At 40.3% G+C, this 20,809-nt stretch overlaps 1 protein-coding gene across 2 annotated transcripts; it reads left to right on the top strand.

The window, feature by feature from the left end:
- The first annotated feature begins 7,309 nt into the window (after positions 1-7,309).
- On the top strand, positions 7,310-9,876 carry LOC110990285 (uncharacterized). Of its 2 annotated transcripts, none has more exons than XM_022255185.2 (4): positions 7,310-7,550; positions 8,712-8,874; positions 9,033-9,147; positions 9,627-9,876. In XM_022255185.2, exons 1-4 carry the CDS (start codon positions 7,500-7,502, stop codon positions 9,652-9,654), a joined length of 357 nt encoding a protein of 118 aa, XP_022110877.1. In that variant the 5' UTR covers positions 7,310-7,499; the 3' UTR covers positions 9,655-9,876. The 2 variants fall into 2 exon arrangements, with proteins under 2 accessions (XP_022110877.1, XP_022110878.1); XM_022255186.2 differs by having other exon boundaries at positions 9,033-9,080.
- The last annotated feature ends 10,933 nt before the right edge of the window (positions 9,877-20,809 follow it).

Below are 20,809 nucleotides of genomic sequence, written 5' to 3' on the forward strand. Positions count from 1 at the left end.
TTCACCCCCTCCTCCAAAAAAAATGTTTCATAAAACATTTCCAATTTTGAGGCTGCAATTTGCCATCTTTTATACAAGTACCCTAAATTACTCAACCCAGAATCGAAAACACTAAACGTTTCACCCCCTCCTCAAAAAAAAATGTTTCATAAAACATTTCCAATTTTGAGGCTGCAATTTGCCATCTTGGTTAACGCATAAGGTTTTACTTACCGTCTGTGTCACTTCTATTGAGAAAATCCGCACCTACGTTGGTAGACCCTTTGATGCTTTCAACCGGAAATCTGTAAGGCTGTAATGCTAGTGCCCATCTCATCACTCTTGCATTGGACAATTTTGCTTTATGTAGATACTGCAAAGATTGATGATCTGTCTGAAGCACGAACTCTCGTCCATACAGAAAACGTTGAAACTTCTGGATTTCCCATACAATAGCCAAGCCCTGTTTCTCAACAGTGGCATATGCCCTTTCTCGAGGTACTAATTTACGACTAGCGTATGCAACCGGGAAAAGCTCTTCTGTCTCTTGCTCCTGCAACAATACTGCGCCAAGACCTGTATTAGATGCATCTGTTCTTAGAAAGAACTGCTTGGAACAGTCAGGAAGCTGAAGAATTGGACTGGTTGAGAGTTTGGTCTTCAAGGAGTTAAATGCAAGTTCTTGACTTTCACCCCACTCGATGTTGTTTGGTTTCTTTGCTTTTGTCAAATCCGTAAGTGGAACAGCCACTGCTGCAAAATTTGGAATAAATCGGCGATAGTAACCCGCCAGACCCAGGAACGATCGCAACTGTTTCTTTGTCTTGGGCTTGTTAGCTCTTTTGATGCTTTGAATCTGTTCGGTTTGTGGTTGTAAAGTTCCTTGACCAACAACATGACCAAGGAAATCTATAGATTTTGCACCAATCAGACACTTACTGGGTTTCACTGTAAGGTTAGCAGAACGTAGGCGCTCTAAAACCTGTCGAAAAATGAGAATATGATCTTCCCAACTTCTTGTGTGGACCAAGATGTCATCAATGTAATTATCCGTACATCGCAGGCCCTCAAGTACCCGTCTCATCAGCCGACTGAACGTAGCAGGTGCGTTCAAAAGCCCAAATGGCATAGTACAGAACTGGAAGAGACCCTCGGGTGTGCGAAACGCCGTTGCTGGCCTAGACTCTTTGTTGACTGGAACCTGCCAGTAACCCTTTGTCAGGTCAAGTTTACTAAAAAAACTTATCATGAGAAAGAGTCACAAAAATATCATCTGGGTTGGGAATAGGCTCAACGTCGAATACTGTTATCCTGTTAAGACCCCTATAATCTATGCAGAACCTTTTGGTTCCATCCCTTTTCTCAACTAGAACTATTGGTGAGGCATAAGGGGAATCCGATGGCTCTATTACTTTCAACTTCTGCATTGTTGCAACTTCCTCTTTGACTGTTTCTCTGAGAGCAAATGGTATTGGATATGGCCTAGAACAGATAGGCTCATCTGTAGTGAGTTTAATTTTGTGTTCAACAATGGTCGTTCGACCAGGCAGATCTGTAATAACATCGTCAAACTCATACAGCAATTGAGAAGCCTGTACCTTCATCTGGTCATCTAAGTCTGGGCTGATATTTACATCACTCACTGATTCTGATGCCTTCAGAACTGGAGATTGAAGAAGATCCTGCATCTCATCGTCATTCTCACCATCCTCGTGCCCTATCACTGCAACGCACGCCTGCACCTGTCCTTCATTAACCTTTTCAGACTTTGATCTGTGGATATAACCTGTAAGAAGATTAGCATGGAAAGTTTTTGTTACCCCATTAACGTCTATCTGGTAATCCCAGTTACTCTGCTTGTTGACAACTTTATATGGCCCTCTCCACTGAAGTAGAAGTTTGTTGCTATCTGATGGAAGCAGCAACAACACATAATCTCCAACATTGAAGTGTCTCTGTTTGCTCTTCTTGTCATAGTATGTCTTCTGGTAGTGTTGACTCTTCTTGAGGTTCTCGTGTGCCAACTGACAGGTTTCCTGAAGCCTGTTCTTGAGATCAAATAAATATTCATAAGTTGACCTAACATGTGGCTCTTCTACTTCGCCTGTCCATAATTCCTTTAAAATACACATAGGCCCTCTGACCGTTCTCCCATAAAGCAATTCGAAAGGGGAAAACCCCAGACTTGCCTGAGGTACCTCGCGGTATGCAAACAACAAGGCTGAAATGTTCCTGTCCCAGTCCCTGGGCCTCTCAGCACTCATTCTACGTAACATCTGCTTAAGAGTACCGTTGAACCTTTCAACTAAGCCGTTACATGCCGGGTGGTAAGGTGTGGTTGTCATTTGTTTAATCGACAAGAGCCGACTGAACTCCCGCATCAAGCCCGACATAAATTGAGAGCCCTGATCGCTTAGTATTTCTCTAGGGACCCCTACTCTGGAAAATATATCAACCAATGCTTCCGCAACGGTAGTTGTTTCTACAGAGCGGAGAGGAACAGCCTCTGGATATCTAGTGGCATAATCAACAATGGTCAAAATAAATCTGTTACCTTTGTCGGTCGGCAGATGTATAGGCCCAATGATATCTACTGCGATGCGTTCGAATGGTGTCTCAATCAGAGGAAGAGACCCCAAAGGTAACTTCTCCACCTTCCCCTTTGGAAATGTCCGTTGACAAATGTCACATGACTGGACAAACCGCTTGATGGCCGACTGTATTCCAGGCCAGAAAAAGTTGGTCATGACGCGATCACAGGTTTTTCGAGCACCCAGGTGTCCTCCTACAAGGGACTCGTGGGCAAGCCTCATCACCTGTTTTCTGTACCTAGTGGGAACAACAATCTGTAAAAACATATTGTTATTATCAACCTTAGGTGACTGAAATTCCCTGTATAAAATGCCCTTTCGCCAGACAAAACGAGACATGTGAGCATCCTCAGCATCAGATTGAGGTTTGTCAGCAGATTCCGTGCAACGCTGTAGTGATGAATCTGTTTCTTGCTCCGCTTTCAAACTCTCAGTAGTAACAACATCCGAAAGAAATTTTGGGCCCTTCAAACCTGGTACTGGATGCTTTTCTGCAAGTTTCTGCGCACGTGTTTGCACAGCACCGGTTATCTCAAGGTCATTCACTTCTTTACCTGGCAATGAAGAAACTACAGTACTAGAGTAAGTACCACTGAACCAGTGGGGATCGGGATCAGATGGATCTCGGACCCCAGGAATATTTCCTAGTATGATATCATATACTGGGTGTTTCATACACAGTGCCTGTACTGATCCCTTGTAAAATGGAGTGTCTATATCAACTCTAACAGTTGGGACCTTCCTAATGGTTCCATCGATGAGAACACACACCCTCTCTTCACCAGTAAAGGCGTTGTCGGGAACTAAGTCCCTGCAGACCACAACACCACTACATCCACTATCCCTCAATACTGAGACCTTATGCTTCCCAATTAAACCCTCCTGCACTGGCATTTTTGAGAAATGGTGATCCCTACAAGCAGCACTCATTATAGGTAACTGGTGACCGCATTTTAATGTGACATGATCATCTTCACGACAACAGCTATTCAAAGTACGAGTGACCATGAATGCTACTGTTTCTTTTGTGTCAGGCTTATGGCAAGTACAGCCACAGGCCTCCTTAACGGATGCAGACTGTTCCGTGGACTCACCTTCATTCAAGGATGGGGTGGCATCACTTCGTACAACCATACTCGATGCTTTTAACGGTGGTTTGGCTCGATGGTAGCAGTCACGGGCAATATGCCCCTTCTCATGACAGATGTAGCATGTCTTCACTTGCTGGAGTTGTATGAAAGTGGGGCAGTCCTTCACAGACGTAGACTTGAAAGAATCCGGCTTGCGAGTTTGTGGTTGCTTGTTGGCTCTATCTGACTGCAAAAACTGGCCAAACGTTGTACCTCTAGCCTCGATAAACTGTTCAGCAAGTTTCGCCATGCTTTCCAAATCCTTCGGTTTACGTTCCTTCAAAAATACAGAGAGTTCTGGACCACAACCATGAATGAACTGTTCCCGGAGCATGAGATTTTTAAGCCCTACAAAATCTTTATCAATTTTAGCCAAGTCAACCCATCGATCAAAATTATGTTCAAGACAAACAGCATACTGGAGTGGACCTTCTATCTTGTCTGGACGACATTGCCTAAATTTTGTTCGGAAGCCATCTTCCATTAGATTGTACTGTTTGAACAAGGCAATTTTGAGTTGGTCATAATCATCGGCATGTTGTTCAGGAATTCTGTTGTAAACATACAATGCCTTACCTGATAGGAGAGCAGACAAACTGATCGCCCAGTTTTTCTTTGGCCAACCTGGACTCTGTGCATACCTTTCAAAGCGCTGCAGATAAGCATCCAAGTCATTTTTGTCATCCTGAAATTTAGGTAACTTTGGAACCTTGGCAACAGTTTTAGTTTCAGTTGCTGGTTTGGATTCTTTTGCCTCTTTCATTTCTAGTTCCTTAACTCGTAATTGGGTTTCAAGAACTTCTCTCTCCGACCTTGCCAACTCTAACTTTTGAGCTCTATCATCTCTCTAAACCTTCTCTCTTCCTCTCACAAACTCCATCAAGTCACTACCTGACAATCCCAAGTCTTTCCCAACTTCTACCCATTTAGCCATTGTTGTCTGTGGCAGTTGTTCTGTACCAAGCACCAAGAGGCACAAAAGGGGAACCCAGCGTACGTGATATGACCTTGGGTGTGGTGACAAACGGCAAGCAAGCGACATCAGCCCTGCCAATTAAAGAAAAATCTCAAACTGGTGATAGCTTCCATACATGTACACAAATATCATGACATACTGCTATAATAAATGCAGCAACGTACAGCTAAAACCACCTTACATGTAACTAACACTGAATGTCCTCGTTTAGTGTTTTCGATTCCCGGACAAGCCCCCAAAAATGTGAGAACTAAATCAGTGCAAAGCCAAACACACAAATTTATCTTAATAAAATAATTTATTACCTATTTACAGTCCCGAGGTTCAGCCTCTCATAGTTTTGTACAGTTCCTCAAATGAGGATATTCATTAAAAAAAATGACGTCACAGAATTGTTGTACGGTTTAATTAAAAGAACTACATTAGACGCCAGTAACACCAAACATTATGCTTTGGAGTGCAATCACAAGACAATAGATTTACAGTAGTAATTCAAGTCAATTAGCTTCAACAAAAATATTCCATGGTTACAACACATGTAATTACCGGTAAGTGCACCAAAATTATTTCAAAAGCCACCAAGGCTACTTCCAAGTTCAGGAGAAAATATTCACCCGACAATGCCACTCGGGCTAAATGGTGCCACACAGGCTATAGTGCCACACAGGCTAAATAGTGCCACACAGGCTAAATAATGTCATAAACAGTGCCACACAGGCTAAATAGTGCCACACAGGCTAAATAGTGCCATAAATAGTGCCACACAGGCTAAATTCTACAAGCAAGCCTTTAATACAATATGACACAGCAGTTTATCTTGGTCTGCATGGGCCTCGGACGTCTACGACAGTTGTAGCGCTCCGTCAAACAGCTAGCGATGCCCTCACAAGACACAGCACAGAACAGTGGAGAGCATCTTCGCCGGACCCAAGGTAGTGAAACTGCCATAAGGTAGGGCTCTAGTTTGTGGCTTCACGGTTGTCTGCAGTCAGTCACCAGTTCCAGGGTCATTGGACGGTCCGCTCAAAACGGGGAAAAGATGTATAAGCTGACAAAGTATGGCAACCCCAAAAGAGCACAAGGCCCTTAAGCTTAATTTACTCTTGTTGGCTTGGAGAGCCTGACCACTGGTGTTAATATGCTTTACATCAAGACAACTGACTGACTATGGGTAGCACATCTTCACTCTATATACACCACACTCCCTCACACTCCAGTGCACCCAATGAAAAGACCACACCCAACTGAAACATCCCAACTGCTTGTACTTACCATTCAAATGCAAAGTCCACAATCTAGAGCCCCAAGCACCTTGTGCTAAATGCAAATCAATGACATCACATACTGAAATGAATATTTAAATCAAGCAACTTCTCTTGTTGCAGCCAAAATTGGGAAACTCATTAAAACTCTACATGACAGAAAAATAATAGTTGTCATTTTAAAAAAAAATAAAATGGGCTGAGATGTGACAAGAAGTAGGGGACAACCACTGAAGTATCTAAATGTCTTTAGGAAGGACTGAGCAGCTCCAGCAATCGTGTAAAAATCGAAACATAACGCGTCGCAGGGTTAGCAAAGTCTGCCAGAAAAGATTTTTTCAAACGCCTGAAGTCTGATAATACCGGTCGGCGTTAGGGATTTGGTGTAGTCTTCATAGCTAATTTATATATAGGTTTTAACATTTATCTAATTTTTTATTGGTGCGCCTCTTCATAACTGTAGTAGTAGAGGTTTGAAAGTTTCAAAGACGGCCGGACCTTCACCTCATTGGCCCTTTTCTAAGTAATCTAAAAACTATGGCTTGGCAAAATTTAATGTCGGTCTTATGACGTCGAGTCGGTTTTCCAATATTTTAAGAGTGCCGATAGTGACGGCTTTTTTAAATTTTAAAAAGTCGAGTTGGGGGTCTTTGAGTGTTTCAATTTTGCCGTGGTCTATTTCGGTAATTTTGGTAAACTGGGGGGACGAGGTGGAGGGGTCACTGGGGTGAAACCCTGACACCTCTACTACTGCTGAAGTGGCACCCATGCTTGTTATATATGTTCTATATGATTTAGTTCGTTGAGTATCCTTTTGATTATTTTGTACGCAAGTGATCTCGATTCACGTTCTGGCATCAATTCCTTTTTGATGTTTTCGATCCTTTTTAGTCTGTAGACTCTTGTTTCATTACATTTGTTAATTGATTTGGAGCTCGGGATAAAGCTTTAATGTATTAGCGTTATTGATTTCTTTTAATTATACACCTCAAAAATATTGTACAATTTCTAACTCAATTGTAGTTTTTCCGCCCTTTTTGTTGATGATTTCTTTTTTTCACACTCACAGATTAAGTAGTAAAAAGAATTATGTAAAATATGGTAAAATATTACATAAATTAAGTAAAATTTTGCCAAAAACAAATACGTATTTGTTTTGGAACTTTAAATACTCATGATTTATGTGTATTTTTTTTTATTTTACAAAAGTAATGTGTAACCAGTTGCCTGTAGCAAGTCTATGGTTTAATATCATTGTATCACATAGTTGTTCACTATCATGGACCTACATCAACTGTTACTATTCAGCTATGCAATGCATTCCTTTATTTGTACTGTGTACACTCAAGCGTGAATAGAGTATAAGATGCCCTAGAAAGGAATGGGCAGTGTGATTCCTTCTGTCGTCTCTGCTCACTGCATCAGCCTGTATTATTTGGGCTGCTATGTGGTCTCAACTGGGGTGTGGCCCAAGTACATGTCGCCAATAATCAGATTTCAGAACTGGTGCAGTACTGGTGAAATAACCAACCCTCGGTGGATGGCTGTTTAAGGTTGCACCATGACTCCCTCAAATTTAGGGTTTCATCTCCTAGGCAGTTCCAGTTTTGGGGTTTGTTTATTCAGTCTCTAGTTTAATTTGTTCTAGTCTTAAGTTTTAACCCTTGGATACTTAATTTTATATTGATGTAAAGTGAGCTTTGTCTTAATTGTTTTAATGGAATTAAAAGACGGTCCAATTTAGTGGGATTCACAAGTGATTCGTTTTATTTTAACCAGGACACGTTTTGCCTGGTGGCCAGAGTCTGCTTCCCTAATTCAAGTATCAAGTTGCACTCTGGTTAAAAATGTAAATTTGGATGAATTTTTACTATAACTAGGTACGATTTACAAAAGTTATGTAATGCATATAACCGTTATGTACATTATTACTGAGTTAAGGGGTAAAATTTCCATGTGCACTCGCCACTGCGCCGCCATCGCGACACCATTTAACTTGAAGTTTGCAATATGGAAAGCATGCAGCAACTTCTGAGGGATTGGGGATTCGCACATTTGATGTCCGTATTTGAAGGTAAATCTGGTCTTAATTAGACAACTTGATTACATCTTGGAACGAAAGATTTCTGCTTATTTTGAGAAAGTCATGTGGGCAGGTAGGCCAGGCGTACCGTGGTATCGGGACTTGTGCGTTGATACCATTATGACATGCATAGCATAGACTGTATGCAGTGTTCTAGTGTACAGATTTCGTTCACGTTTATACTCTCACGACCAGCAGTGAGAATACGAGTAGCCTTAATAACGCTAGTCTCTTGGCTAGGGCTTCCTGCATACTTGAATAAATTTAAATAATGGTCCAAATGCAATTTCCACAGTGCCTTCGACTATTGTTCAAATTCAGTCAGCAAGGTAGGCCTATATTCCTTCTTAAGTAGCAGACCCATACACCATGCATACCACTGCTGCACTAGTTCAAAGTTGTCCCAGTACCACCGATTAGCAATATGGTTTGGTTGTATAGGCCTGATCTTAGGCCTGTTATCTTGCCAGGCCTACACATGTGGCATGGAATCCAAGCTATGTTGACCAAGTCTAGCCTATGTAGATGTACGTGGCATTGCATGTAAATCTAATGAAAAACAAGATGTATCAGGACTGTAGACGATGATTGAGAGACAGTATAGGTGGAATATCTTTAAAAATGCTTACAGCAGATCTGCCTCTATTCTTGAATGCAAAGCAGATTTCTTGTAATAATATCTCTGTACAGATTGAGCAGGACTTTGCAATTCTGCACCCTGACGCTGCCAACAACCTCTACAGTAAATGGCCTACACTGTCAGAACATCTGCTTACATACTGTCCAAAGGCGTCTCCATCATGGGAGTCATTGGTGTTAGAGCAGGATATTGAGCTGGAAAATCTCACATCAGGTAAATTTATGTTTTTTTTCATGAAAACTTCTTGTATAGTCAAGTTAATTTTTTAATTGCCCATTGACCTTTTAATTTGTTCACCCTTTGAGATATTGCATGTGATAGTCTTCCATTGGCACTGTTATATGATAAAGAGTTTATTTTTCTTTTTTCAGAGCAAAGGAAGAACTTGGCTGTGCTTGTTCTGCCGATCCTTTTTACGGGTAGGAGGAAGGGGAAAGGCGGTCAAATTAACTTTTCAGAGTCATCAAGAGCCTTCATGGACTTCCAGTGTGTAATTTGCAGAATTCCTTCAATTGAACAAGTCAAGTTGACAGCCTCGTCGACAATCGTCGTACAATTATCACATTTAAAACCTCCAGTTGGGAGGTAATAGGGTAGAGCTAGCACAGTTTTAACATGTACTGCTATGAACCACTCTTTTATAAATCTACTTTGGAAACTGGACAACCAACCATACAACTGCATGTGAAACTTGCCCTGCGTCAATCCTTGTCTAGCCCATCTTGCTCCTTTCAAACCCCTCAGCTCACATCCAGGGGAACTTACTTCTCCTTTAGCTTGTTTTGAAAAGCCTTATGAAAAATCTGTAATTTAACATGAAAAACTTTATGCCCAAATAACCGACACTGATTTTTGAAAGCATATTGAAATTCCCTATTCTTTGCTGTCATTCTTTGGATGTGTGTTATTTACATATATGTTGAAATACTTTACTTAGTCAAACTCTTTGTTTGGAACTTCTCCAGGAAAACTCAAGCTTGGAGCAGTACCTAAAAAATAATTTGACATCCATACACGGTCTCAGCCCTACATCTTTGCTTTGGGAGGGTAATCTGTTTCACCTTAGCAAGAGGAGGGCGCTGCAGTAGCCATCACTTTTAACGGCCCTGGATGTGTGTGTTTCAAATCGTACTTCGTATGTGACCTTAAATATCAAGACAAGTGCTGCTTGGCATGGGAATTCCTAGAGGCTGCAGTATATGGGATCAAAGGTAATGTGAAGAGCAGCACCATCAGGGATTTCAGATTTTTCTGCTCCAGCAAAGAGTAAGCCCATCGAAGATCAGCAAAATGCATACCACTGCAAGACTGAAGTACAACTAGAATTTTTTTCAGGCCGGTAAAAAAACAGTTTTTAGTAGTCCAGGTTGGAAAATTATTATTTAAATGATTTCGTTTCATGGAAACATTCAATCTCTATACAAGTGAAAACTGACAGTTATGAACAGTTTTACATTGAACATTTCATGCTGAAAAATTCTGCAAATCAGCAAATCATTGTATGACTTTTTGGATTTAGTAAATATTGAGCTTATCAAAAATGTTTTCAGATCATCAGGATGAAAAATGAAAATCACTAAAATTAAGCAGAGAATTTTTGAAAAGATGTGTTTCAGACTTTGGCTATCAACATTATCTTTGCTAATGGTGATATTTTGAGACATAATTTGTCAAACCTTGAAAGACCAGTTATAACCAGCGTACAAATGTAAAGCATCCTTATTAACTTTTTTGTTGTTGCCTAAGAAGCCAATATCCGAGGGTAGTCTCCAAAAATCCCTGGTCGTGTTTCTTCATACTTGAACTTTTCAGAAGAGTTAGTGTTCATTGTTATTGTTGGAAATTGTATTGAATCACGCTCATCGAGCGTTTTGAATTGTATTTGCTGGTAGAAATTGCCATCGGGTTAACTTTGATTGTAAATTTTAAAATTGTTACAGTTATCAGTATAATTGACAATAAATTTCAACTGATAAATTTAAATGTTCATGGTTATCACTGGTTTATTATTCGTCCAATAATCTTGTTAATGAAACATTATTTTTCACATAAAAATACATGACAAAATTGTAAATTGTTTACATGGAAAATCAGTAAAAACTGCCGATTAATTAGTAAATCCGGTCATCAACTATTATAGATACTATGTAGAATTATACTAAGTTTTTGGTTAAAGGTTTACTTGACTTCTTTTACCAAATTATTGGGCAAATTTATGTACCTATTTTCAAAGTGAACTTTTACAAAACTTTTATGAAGATGCTTAGTTAATAGTTATTGTGTAAAATTTTACATAATTTCAATGTGCTATACGAACCTGCTAATAATTATGTAAAATTTCACACAACTTGTGTATTTTTTTCTGTGTTGTGCATTTCTCAACGAAAAATGCAAACTCGTTATTGGTTTCGTTTCCCATTAAAATTATTAAAACTGGTGTTCAATTCTTGACAGTGTATCGAAAGCTCACCAGAAGGGTTTTTGTTTATTTTTCTTTTGTAAATAACGTTTGGAACGAGTCTGACTTTTGGCAAATTCAATAACTTACCGACTTCTTTACCTAACCGTAATCTAAGATTTAAATCTGTCTCCATACTGAATTTGTAATTAAATTTGAGTCTCTAGCTGTGAACTTTAAAACTCACACCTGGATTGGCGTTTAAAATAATATCAAATCCAACCAAACCAACCCTGGAGGAATGATTACATTTCCACGCCTTCCACCTTGCAAAAATCCCCAGGCGTCTCTTTCTTATGCAACCTTCTCATGATTGCGGTATTTAAAACTCCTAACTAGTAGCTCTAATTGATCTCGTTCTTTCGTCAGTGTTATCGGTTAAAATCCCTCGAGAATAAACTCCAAGGTGATGCGCCTGGCTTCTACATAAATATCAACGTTTTCTCGAGATAAAAGCATTAGATACTCTAACACCATTGTATGTTCTTTAAAAAAACGTTTTAATACATATTCTCTTCTCAGATGTGTTGTTTGTTCGTTGATGTCATGTATATTTGGAGTATCATGTCATAAAGCAAAACATAACTGCCTGCCTCTAGTTCTAACAACGGCACTCAAAGGTCTATCTGGTCTAATAAAGTCATATCGAGATATTGTATCTCAGGTCTGGTGTTTGCTGGGCTTGGGTTTGGCGGTGTTACAGCTGGGTCTTGGTTCACTCGGTTGGGTTGCTTCGACTGACCTAGGTCTAGTTCTCGGTCTACCACTTGTATGTGCCGGATTTCTTTCGATTTGTGTTTGCCATTCGATTTCAGTGGAGTTTGTAATGTTAAAATACCAAGGGTGAAAGCTTACTTTCTTACTTTAACGTTTTTATCACCTTTTAAATTATCGATGCAATTTTGGGATTGAAACGTCTGCTAATTTTTGCTAAAGTGAAAAATGTGTATGACCGTACTTTTATTTACTGCTCTGTTTCAAAAAAAATTTTGTTGGTCTTTTAAAACTACTTAGTATGGGAGTCAATTTTAGCGACTTGTTCATTGCTGTTAACAAATACATTTCGTTTTGGGCCAGGTTTCCCGATATCACAACGGCTTGCAAAATGCTTAAGGTAACCACACAAGAAGTTGTAGATCGCTGCCATACAGACCTGATGTTTTATCAAAATTAAATCAATTTTGCAGTATATCTCTTTGGTTTAATTGTTGATCCCGACCATTATGTATTGGCTTTAATGACCTTTTACGTCTAAAACACTATTCGAAAAATATTTGCAGCGTGCAAGTTTCCACTACCGAGTGACCCTAACATTAACTTGACCTACACAACAACTATTACGATTATGATGCTTTTATCGACACTTGCCATGAGTTTAAAGTCGATCCAAACAAAACTTTTAGACAAACAAGCGGCCCCTATTCAAATGGTCTCGGAACTGCTTGGTATTTTGGCATTGCTGTTTTTTCTTAACATGGACCTCATAATTATCTCTCCGTTTTCAGAAAATATGACCCAAAACCTGTATACGATGACCTTGGCCGAGTAGTAGGAATAGGACAGTTCTGGTCCACCTCCCCTTTCAACCCGTTTCTCCCTCATTCACCCCTATACCTACTCGACCCTTTTTTCCAATCAAAAACCTCCAAAGACGCGTTTTCAGGTTTTTGTAATTTTACCTGGGTACCTCATCGACTATTTTATCAACTCGAAAAAAGGTTGCAAAAGGGCTTTAAAAAGGCACGATTCCACCACCTCCCCTTTCACCCCGCTTTCACATCCCTTTCCTTCCCTTTCGCCCGCTCGCGCCGTGGATTCCCATTTCACCTTGACCTTTTGACCCCCGCGCACTTTTTCCTGTAAACAACTCGTGATTTGCGCCGATCAAACAAACACTCTTGAATAAAAAAAAGGACTTCCCGTCGCTGTAAGTCGAGACTTGCCCGTTATAAAAAAATGAAAAAAATAGATAAACACTAAATAAAAACAAATGGTAGATCACATTACAAACGTGAATTGTTATTTTTGCAAAGACACGAGAAATTCGATTGACTTGATAGATTCGTACGATTGCTTTCGTTGTTTAAATTCCAACCGTTTATGCAAATGCACCGATTGTAAAGAATGCCACGATTGTCACCAATGTAACGACTCCGCCAGATGTAGACGACTTTAGCAGTAGATGTATAAATTGCGTGGCTTGTTTCAATTCATACGACTGTGAACATTCAAATGCCTTGGACAGTTGCGAGGACTGTTACGAGTGCAGCAATTGTATGGAGTGTTTTGGTGGTACATATTGCACCTGCTGCGTAAATTGTTTCGAGTTGGAAGGAATGGATCACGTGGTGCTCGCAGACGGCAAGCATAAAAAGCTGAGGCACGCGCGAAAGAACGAGCTGCTGCCCGATTTACCAACTAAACTCGACGAGGATTTATATAAAATTGGGCTAATTATTGAGTACGACGTTGACGTTGAACATTTAATTAAAGTAGAAATCCCACCCGAATAAAAATGAAAAAAATTCACGACAAAGCCGGAAAATGAGAACCATGTCAACCCAAGTATATATCGTTTCAGACGACCACAAGCGTCGCAATGCCGACAACTCTGATCCCAATATTACGGTCCCTTTGACCCGAGTAAGTTAATTATTTCAAAACCCGTCGTTAAAGAAGGGACCCAAGTGAGCCAATGCACTTTCCCATTTTTTTACTATCACAATGGCCAAAACAAACGCCTGTTGATTATGACAATAGAACCATGTTACGGTATAAACCCGATTTAAAAATACGGCACTCGAGATAAAACGCCCAAAACGTCAAAGGTCGTCAAATTTGCTATCAAATACAACAACCTGCGGCAAACATTCTCGATCAGATAAATTTAGCCGTTTATAATTTTATCGAGTCTCAAGAGTACGTAGTTAAACCGCCTTATACGGCTAAAAACCAAATGCACGTTAAAATAGATCCCTATGCCTCGCGCAGTATCCCTACGCGCAATCATCTATTTGTGCAAAAGACGTATACCATTTTCTATAAATCTATTTATAAGGGTTTAAATCTATGATCTATAGATTTAAACCGGCTTGCGCCGTTTGATTTTCGGTAAGTGATGCCACAATGTCGTTAACTTGGTCTGATATTTTGGGAAGCCTCGATTTTTTGACTGAGTTTAGATCGAGTTTAAAAGCCAGTTTGGCGGTACCGGGTACAATTACGTCGCCCGTGCCTAAAGCCGGAAATTTTACGTTTAACGTGTGACCCGTGGCTATCGTTTTCGGGTTGTGGGTAATGGTTACTTTGCGTCTTTTGCCCTTAATCGCGCGAGGAGTTTTTAGACGCCGACTCGGGTTTAGTTTTTTGGTGTATTGATGCGACATATTAGTTTTGTATTATACGAGTCTTATTTTATTCTACTGAAATATTTTAAAAAGAAAAGAAAAGGTGATTAACGTTAAACCCGCTGCAAAAAATAGGTCTTCGTATTCCTTTCTAAACGTTTCGAATTGGATATCACTGATGTGATCTATATCGGCGCGCATGTCACCCAGCATCTGCTCGATGTTGCTTAGGTCAGCTTGAATTTCCGACAGTTTATCTCTAATTTCGCTATTCATTTAATTTACCTATTTTAAAAATGGCTAGTGCTTTAATGATGCTGGGAGGAGCCATAGTGAATGCGTTAGCTTTCATGGGCTCAAATTTATCATTTAGCAGTTTATCAAAAAGTATAGTCGACGAAGAACGAAAGCGACACGACCTTGCGTTAGAATAATTGGCGCAAGCGAACGAATCCTAGGAGCAAAACCGCGTACACGTTAGATTTTTTAAACAAACGAATGCGACAGGAACGCGCGAGTCAGCAAACATTTGTAAACGTGGACGAATGACGTGCTTATTCAGAATTGACCGGTAAAAATATCACGCCGTTACCACCAGAACCTAAATTGTCCGATTTTTACACGCCTTACGAAGATCCAAAAATTCCCGAATTTGTGTGGATTTTAGGCGGGACGGCCTTAGAAGGTTTCATAGTTAATCGATTTGCGTAACTTTATATATAAAAATGGAAACAAAATTTTCAAAGTTGTTTTGTAGTCCACAGGGCTACTGGCGAAGAGAAAGCGCGGTCGATCATCTACACGAAAATAAAGGTGCGGACAAATCAGTTATTAGAAACTGTACGTACGAACCGAGACCTACAATGTTGCCATCCGAATCGGTCGAACCTAATTACGCGCATCAAATGGATATCTTGTATTTACCCTGGGACCGCGTTAAAAGAAAATGTTTAAATACGCTTTGACCGCAGTAGACGTCGGTTCGCAGTATAAAGAAGCAAAACCACTGACCAGTAAAACCGCCGAGCAAACGTCTGAAGCAGTGAAGAAAATTTACGAGCGATCCCAAATTCATAATGGTAGACTCCGGATCTGAATTTAAAGGCGAGTTTAAAAAGTTAATGGCAAAACACGGGGTAGAAATTCAAGTGGGCGAGCCGGGTGTTCATAGGTCGCAGGGGATTGTGAAAAGGTTTAACCGCACTTAAGCCGAAAGGTTATTTGGCCATCAATAAGCTCAAGAAATGTTAAACGTGGGAGTTCGTAACGTGGAATGGGTAGAACGTTTGCCCCAGGTCTTACGACGAGGAAAACGCGATTAATCGATGGTGTTCCTGCAGAAGCCGTCAAATTAGACCGAGTGAAACAAGTACCGAGTGCACCTGTTGAAAGCGCGTCGCGTGAATTACCTACAGACGTGGTCGTTAGGCATATATATTACCCGGGCGAGCAAGAGGGCGGCACCGTCAGCAGGTCGACAGATCCGATCTGGTCAGTGGTTATTCATCAAGTGGAGAAGCGCACCAGTCAATTTAAACGAGTGAGAGGCAAGCGGATGAAAACGGGTCCCACTTTGTATTATCCGTTAAACGGACCAAATAGGAGTTTCGTCAAAGAGGAACTTCAGGTCGTACCCGAAGATACCAAATTACCGCCTGAGTCTTAACTGCGCAAAAGCCTACCTCGATTGATAATGTCTGTAAGCCAACGTATCAACCCCGTTTGATAATATGTAGTGCTTTGTGTCTAACGGCGAGAGACTCAACTTATTTTGCGACACCGTGAATATCTGATTCTTGTCTGATCAAAATAGCTGCTGTTTATTGAACTGCTGCTTTCGTTCAAATAGGCAGCTTTTATACATCTCGTGGGTTAGCTGTTTCTCGGTGACCACTTTTGTTACCCCTTGCGCTTTCTTTAAATTTTGATTGGTAGTTGAGATTGAATACATTTTCGGGCGTATGCAAACGACCTCTGAAATTGTTTGGCCACCAAATTCGTCTTTCATTTTCCGATGACTTTTTTATTTTTTGAATCGTAAAGTCGATAATCGGGCGGGTAATTACTAAAGTCACATAATGTACGCTTTTTACTCAGGTAGCCGTTTTAATCGTCGGTTTGAATCTGAACTAACAGAGAATCAGTGTCCGTGTAAAGTAAATTTACTTTTTCACCAAAAGTTGACTTCAGTTCGTTGTAATAAAAATCGTACATTAAAGTAAAAAAAGTCGAGCACGCTTACTCCGCAATAGATCGGCTTATTTATCTCGGTCTTTATGCGATACATCTCCACAAATGAAAGATAGCACTCTTTAAATGGTACCGTCGATTTGTAGTTTGGTTTAAAAGTTGATGTTTTATATTTCTCAGCGTCTTATAAGTCTCTCAATAAATGACCGTCCACGATATCGCACGTTTTCCATCGTCTTTCCAAAGACCGAGTTGTTCATTAATTTGAAGAAATCCTTCTCAAAATCAGATTTGGCCAATTTGCGTAACTCGGTATTTTTATCGATGTAGCTTTTCATCCAAGGCCATTGTTTAAACGACTTGACGCGGTGTACCTCTTTTAATTCTGATCCTAGTTCTAAATATTTTTGTAAGGTTCAGTAGTGAACCACATATTTTCGTTTTGTACCCAAAGTGACCACGAGTTTGTCTACCGAGGTTACTTGCTCTCCGTTGCTAATTAAATTTAAAAGTCGTCGTGTTTGTCATGTAGGTGTTGTGGATAGTCTAAAATCACTTCAAACATGTAACCACGCGTGTCTTTAGGTCGTAACTTGGAAATAAAGTTGGTAATAAATTTGTCTAAGCTTTTTAGCCACTGAAACTCACCCACGGGTAGACACTGACTCATGGCCCAACCGCATAAATTATTTGCGTCCAGGTACATGATATGAGACTCCGGTTGATTTGGGTCGTAGTCAGGTAGGTCCTGGTTATTTGCCTTTGCATATCGCTTTGCACCCACACTAGAGATACCACCTCTTTTTGCCTTTTCAAAGAACAAGTGCTTATCAATGTCTGTTAGTAGTTCCAGTTTTACACCCGAGTGTTTTAACAAAGCATCCCAAGGGTTTCGAGTCAACTCGGACCCAAACCAACTCGGACCCATGCCAACTCGGACCCAAGACCAACCCGGACCCACGACCAACTCGGACCCGATACTAACTCGGACCTACAACCAACTCGGACCCAGACTGAGTCAACTCGGACCCAACCCCAGGATTAACTGATAAAATGTTGATTTTGTCCACTTTTACAAAAGGGAAAAGCCAAAGCCAAGGGTTTTGGGGGGGTTGACCTCCCGATTCGAAGATTCTAATCGCTTGACGGTGGAGGAAATTACAGCGCCAATGACAGACAATGCCAACTCTTTTCATTCAACCTTTCATAATCTTTTTTATTTTTTTCATTAAGTTTTAGATTTCATTTGTCTGTATCCTATTTGGGTGAAGGTTCAAATTACTATGACTTTAATAATTTGGCAAAAATTGGCTGAATTCTCCGAGATTTGTTACGTGATCATCATTTCAATATCGAACAGCCTACTCAATACATGTATATCACGTAGGCACATGTAAAGATACACGCAATAAACTGCAGAGTCACATCGTCCACATCTTTTCTCATGAAAAAAAATTAATTCGCGATCAGACCTTAGCCACTTCATTATTTATATAAGTGATAATCCGCACGTAGACACTTAAATACGAGAGATACGTCTTGTTTTTAAAAACTGGGATGCATAATATCGCCTTGACTTCAAACATGTGAAGGTATTCTGTTCCGAGTCAGGTAAAGTGCCCACTTGGTTTTCCGAGTTGGTTTTTTCCAATTATTAAAGCATTTTGGGCCTTGTTCGTGGGTTTTTTGAATTAAATTTGTTTTAATGATTTAAAATTTCCATCTTCTATCGTAAACTGGGCATCTGTGATGAGAAACACATACATGTACATTGTGAGATCACCTGCTGATTATGCTTCTCGTCTCGTTTGTGTCGTGATTCCACCAGTCACCAACTCTACGTCCACTACCGTGACGCACACCATGTCATCGTTTGAACGACAGCCGTAAACCGTACTTTTTCTTTTAGGTAATCGGCTATATCGATACCAGCCAAGCTGAGGTCTTTCGCGACTTGGTGACCAGACTCAGGGGATGAATCTCCAAAAAACTTAGTGACACAACGCGGACAGACCCGATTTGAAATAAACTTCGGATGGACACCTGACTTATATGCAACAATCAAAGTGGCTGGTTCATTCATCAACACTCCTTCAATCACACTCAACCAATACACCAGTAAGGGGCGCTATTTACGGGGAGACTGTGTGATTAACGTGACTGGACGTCGCCCAGAGTAGCAAACACCACAATTAATTTGTGGGCATCCACCGGTGAAGCCGGTGACACCAATCACAAGGGATTGTAGAAAGATTTAACAGGACTTTAGCTGAGAGTTTGTTTGGGTACCAGTATGCGCAAGGCATGTTAAATCCAGGTGAACTAAATGTGGAATGTGATACAAGGTTGCCGCAGGTTGTAAAATCGTTAAACGAAGAAAAAAAACAGATTGATCCAAGATGATCAAGGTGAAGACCTTGTTCCCGCAGAAGTAATCAAATTAGATCGTGTAAAACAATTACATAATGCACCTGAGAAAACAAACCCGGAAGAACTGGGTCCAAACGTTTTAGTCCAACACCTGTATTACCCAGGTGAACAGGAAGGTGGCACCGTCTGAAGAGCTACGGATCCGATATGGAGTGTAGACAAATCGAAAAACGCACAAGTCAGTTCAAACGGGTCGGTGGTAAAAAAAATAAAAACTGGACCCAACGCTGTATTACTTGCTCGATGGACCCAAGCGTTCTTTTGTGAGCCAAGAACTTCAAGATACCTACCTATGCTTGCTTTAGTAACTTCAGCCTTTTGTGCCCGAATGCTAAGGTGTAAATATCATTGTGGAGGATGTATCTTTTTGTGTCAAGTGGATATAGCGATAACTTTTTGGCAGTTATAAAGCTGATGTTTATACGATCGTTTGAGACATTGGTCATTCATAAACTTTGTTTTGTTGAACAGACAGCATTTGTATGGTTCATGTCGCACGTCTTGCTCAGTTATGACCTTTGTGACACCTTCGGCTTTTTTTGAGTTCTAAGTTATCTGCGATGAGATGATTTTACTGCCAAACCCGTCTTTAAATTTACCAATGATTTTTTTGGTTTTGGGGTCATATAACTGGCGGTCTTTGGGATAATTACTACAATCAAACTGGTCTTTGATTTGTGAAAGGTCTTGGTAAAGGTCCCAAATGTTAATTTGACAAAGTAAACTGTCAGTGTACAATAGATTCAATCAGTCATCATAACGATTTTTCAACGTGTTGTAATAAAATTCATACATTAACATTTTGGCTAGTTCTAAAATCGCAACTCCTACTTACATAGGTTTGTCGAGCTTTACCTTTGTTTTTATAATTTAGATATAGCTCATGTCACATTCTTTGAAAGGTATAATTCTATAAAACCTGTCTTATTAAACATGCGTCTAAATTTTACGACATCAGAATCATTGTTGTCATTGTTGATCTAAGTGAATATATTCTGTAGTAAAACATTCTTAATATTTAACCAAGAGAAGTTTGTAAATGGCAAAGGTTGAGACGTGGCCCATCCGTAAAGATGGTTTGCATCGAGATACAACAGATAACTTTCGGGTTAATTGGGGTCATAATTATCGAGATATTTATTATTAGCTAATGCTAATCTTCCCTCTGCGCACGCTCGTGGTGCCTTCTCGTTTGCCGTTTTCAATCAACAAGTGGATATCAATGTCTGTCAGTAGTTCAAGTTGAACTTGACTGTGTTTTAACAACGCGTCCCAAGAGATACTGGGAAACATATAATAATTGGTGGGATCGAGACTATAATTGCTGTAGCAAGTGTGTCAAAAGTTTTGAAATACGTCTGCTAAAAGCAAAGTGTCTGTTAAGTTGATATGCAGATGGTGATAATCGCCTAATGTTTTGCATCCAAACGTTTTCCAGACGTTTTTGCACGGGTGTGTATTCTGGTTTAGAAATACATGTGATCTCGTTTGAGTGAAGAATAAAATGATCCTTGAGTATAAGAGGCGGGACAGCCTTTGGCCACAAATCACATAATCTGATTGTTTTCCAAATGCTGCACATGACCCAGCCGAGCCCCCGTGACTTCTCCTGAATCCTCGTGGTGCTACTTTTGGAGAGGGTTCAATCTTGAGATCACCCCAGGAGTAGTAGAGGCACGCCGGTTTCACCCCCAGCCAACCCTTCACCTCATCGTTCCCAAGT

The sequence above is a fragment of the Acanthaster planci genome, linkage group LG10 (genome assembly GCF_054643075.1).
Source record: "Acanthaster planci isolate LZ-2023a linkage group LG10, COTS_SCS, whole genome shotgun sequence".
Lineage (NCBI taxonomy): Eukaryota > Metazoa > Echinodermata > Asteroidea > Valvatida > Acanthasteridae > Acanthaster > Acanthaster planci.

Coding starts and splice junctions, on each gene's coding strand:
- LOC110990285 (XM_022255185.2), top strand. CDS start 7,500: ATGACTCCCTCAAATTTAGGGTTTCATCTCCTAGGCAGTTCCAGTTTT. Junction 7,551..8,711: donor TAGGCAGTTCCAGTTTTGGG/GTTTGTTTATTC, acceptor ATCTCTGTACAG/ATTGAGCAGGACTTTGCAAT. Junction 8,875..9,032: donor GCTGGAAAATCTCACATCAG/GTAAATTTATGT, acceptor TTCTTTTTTCAG/AGCAAAGGAAGAACTTGGCT.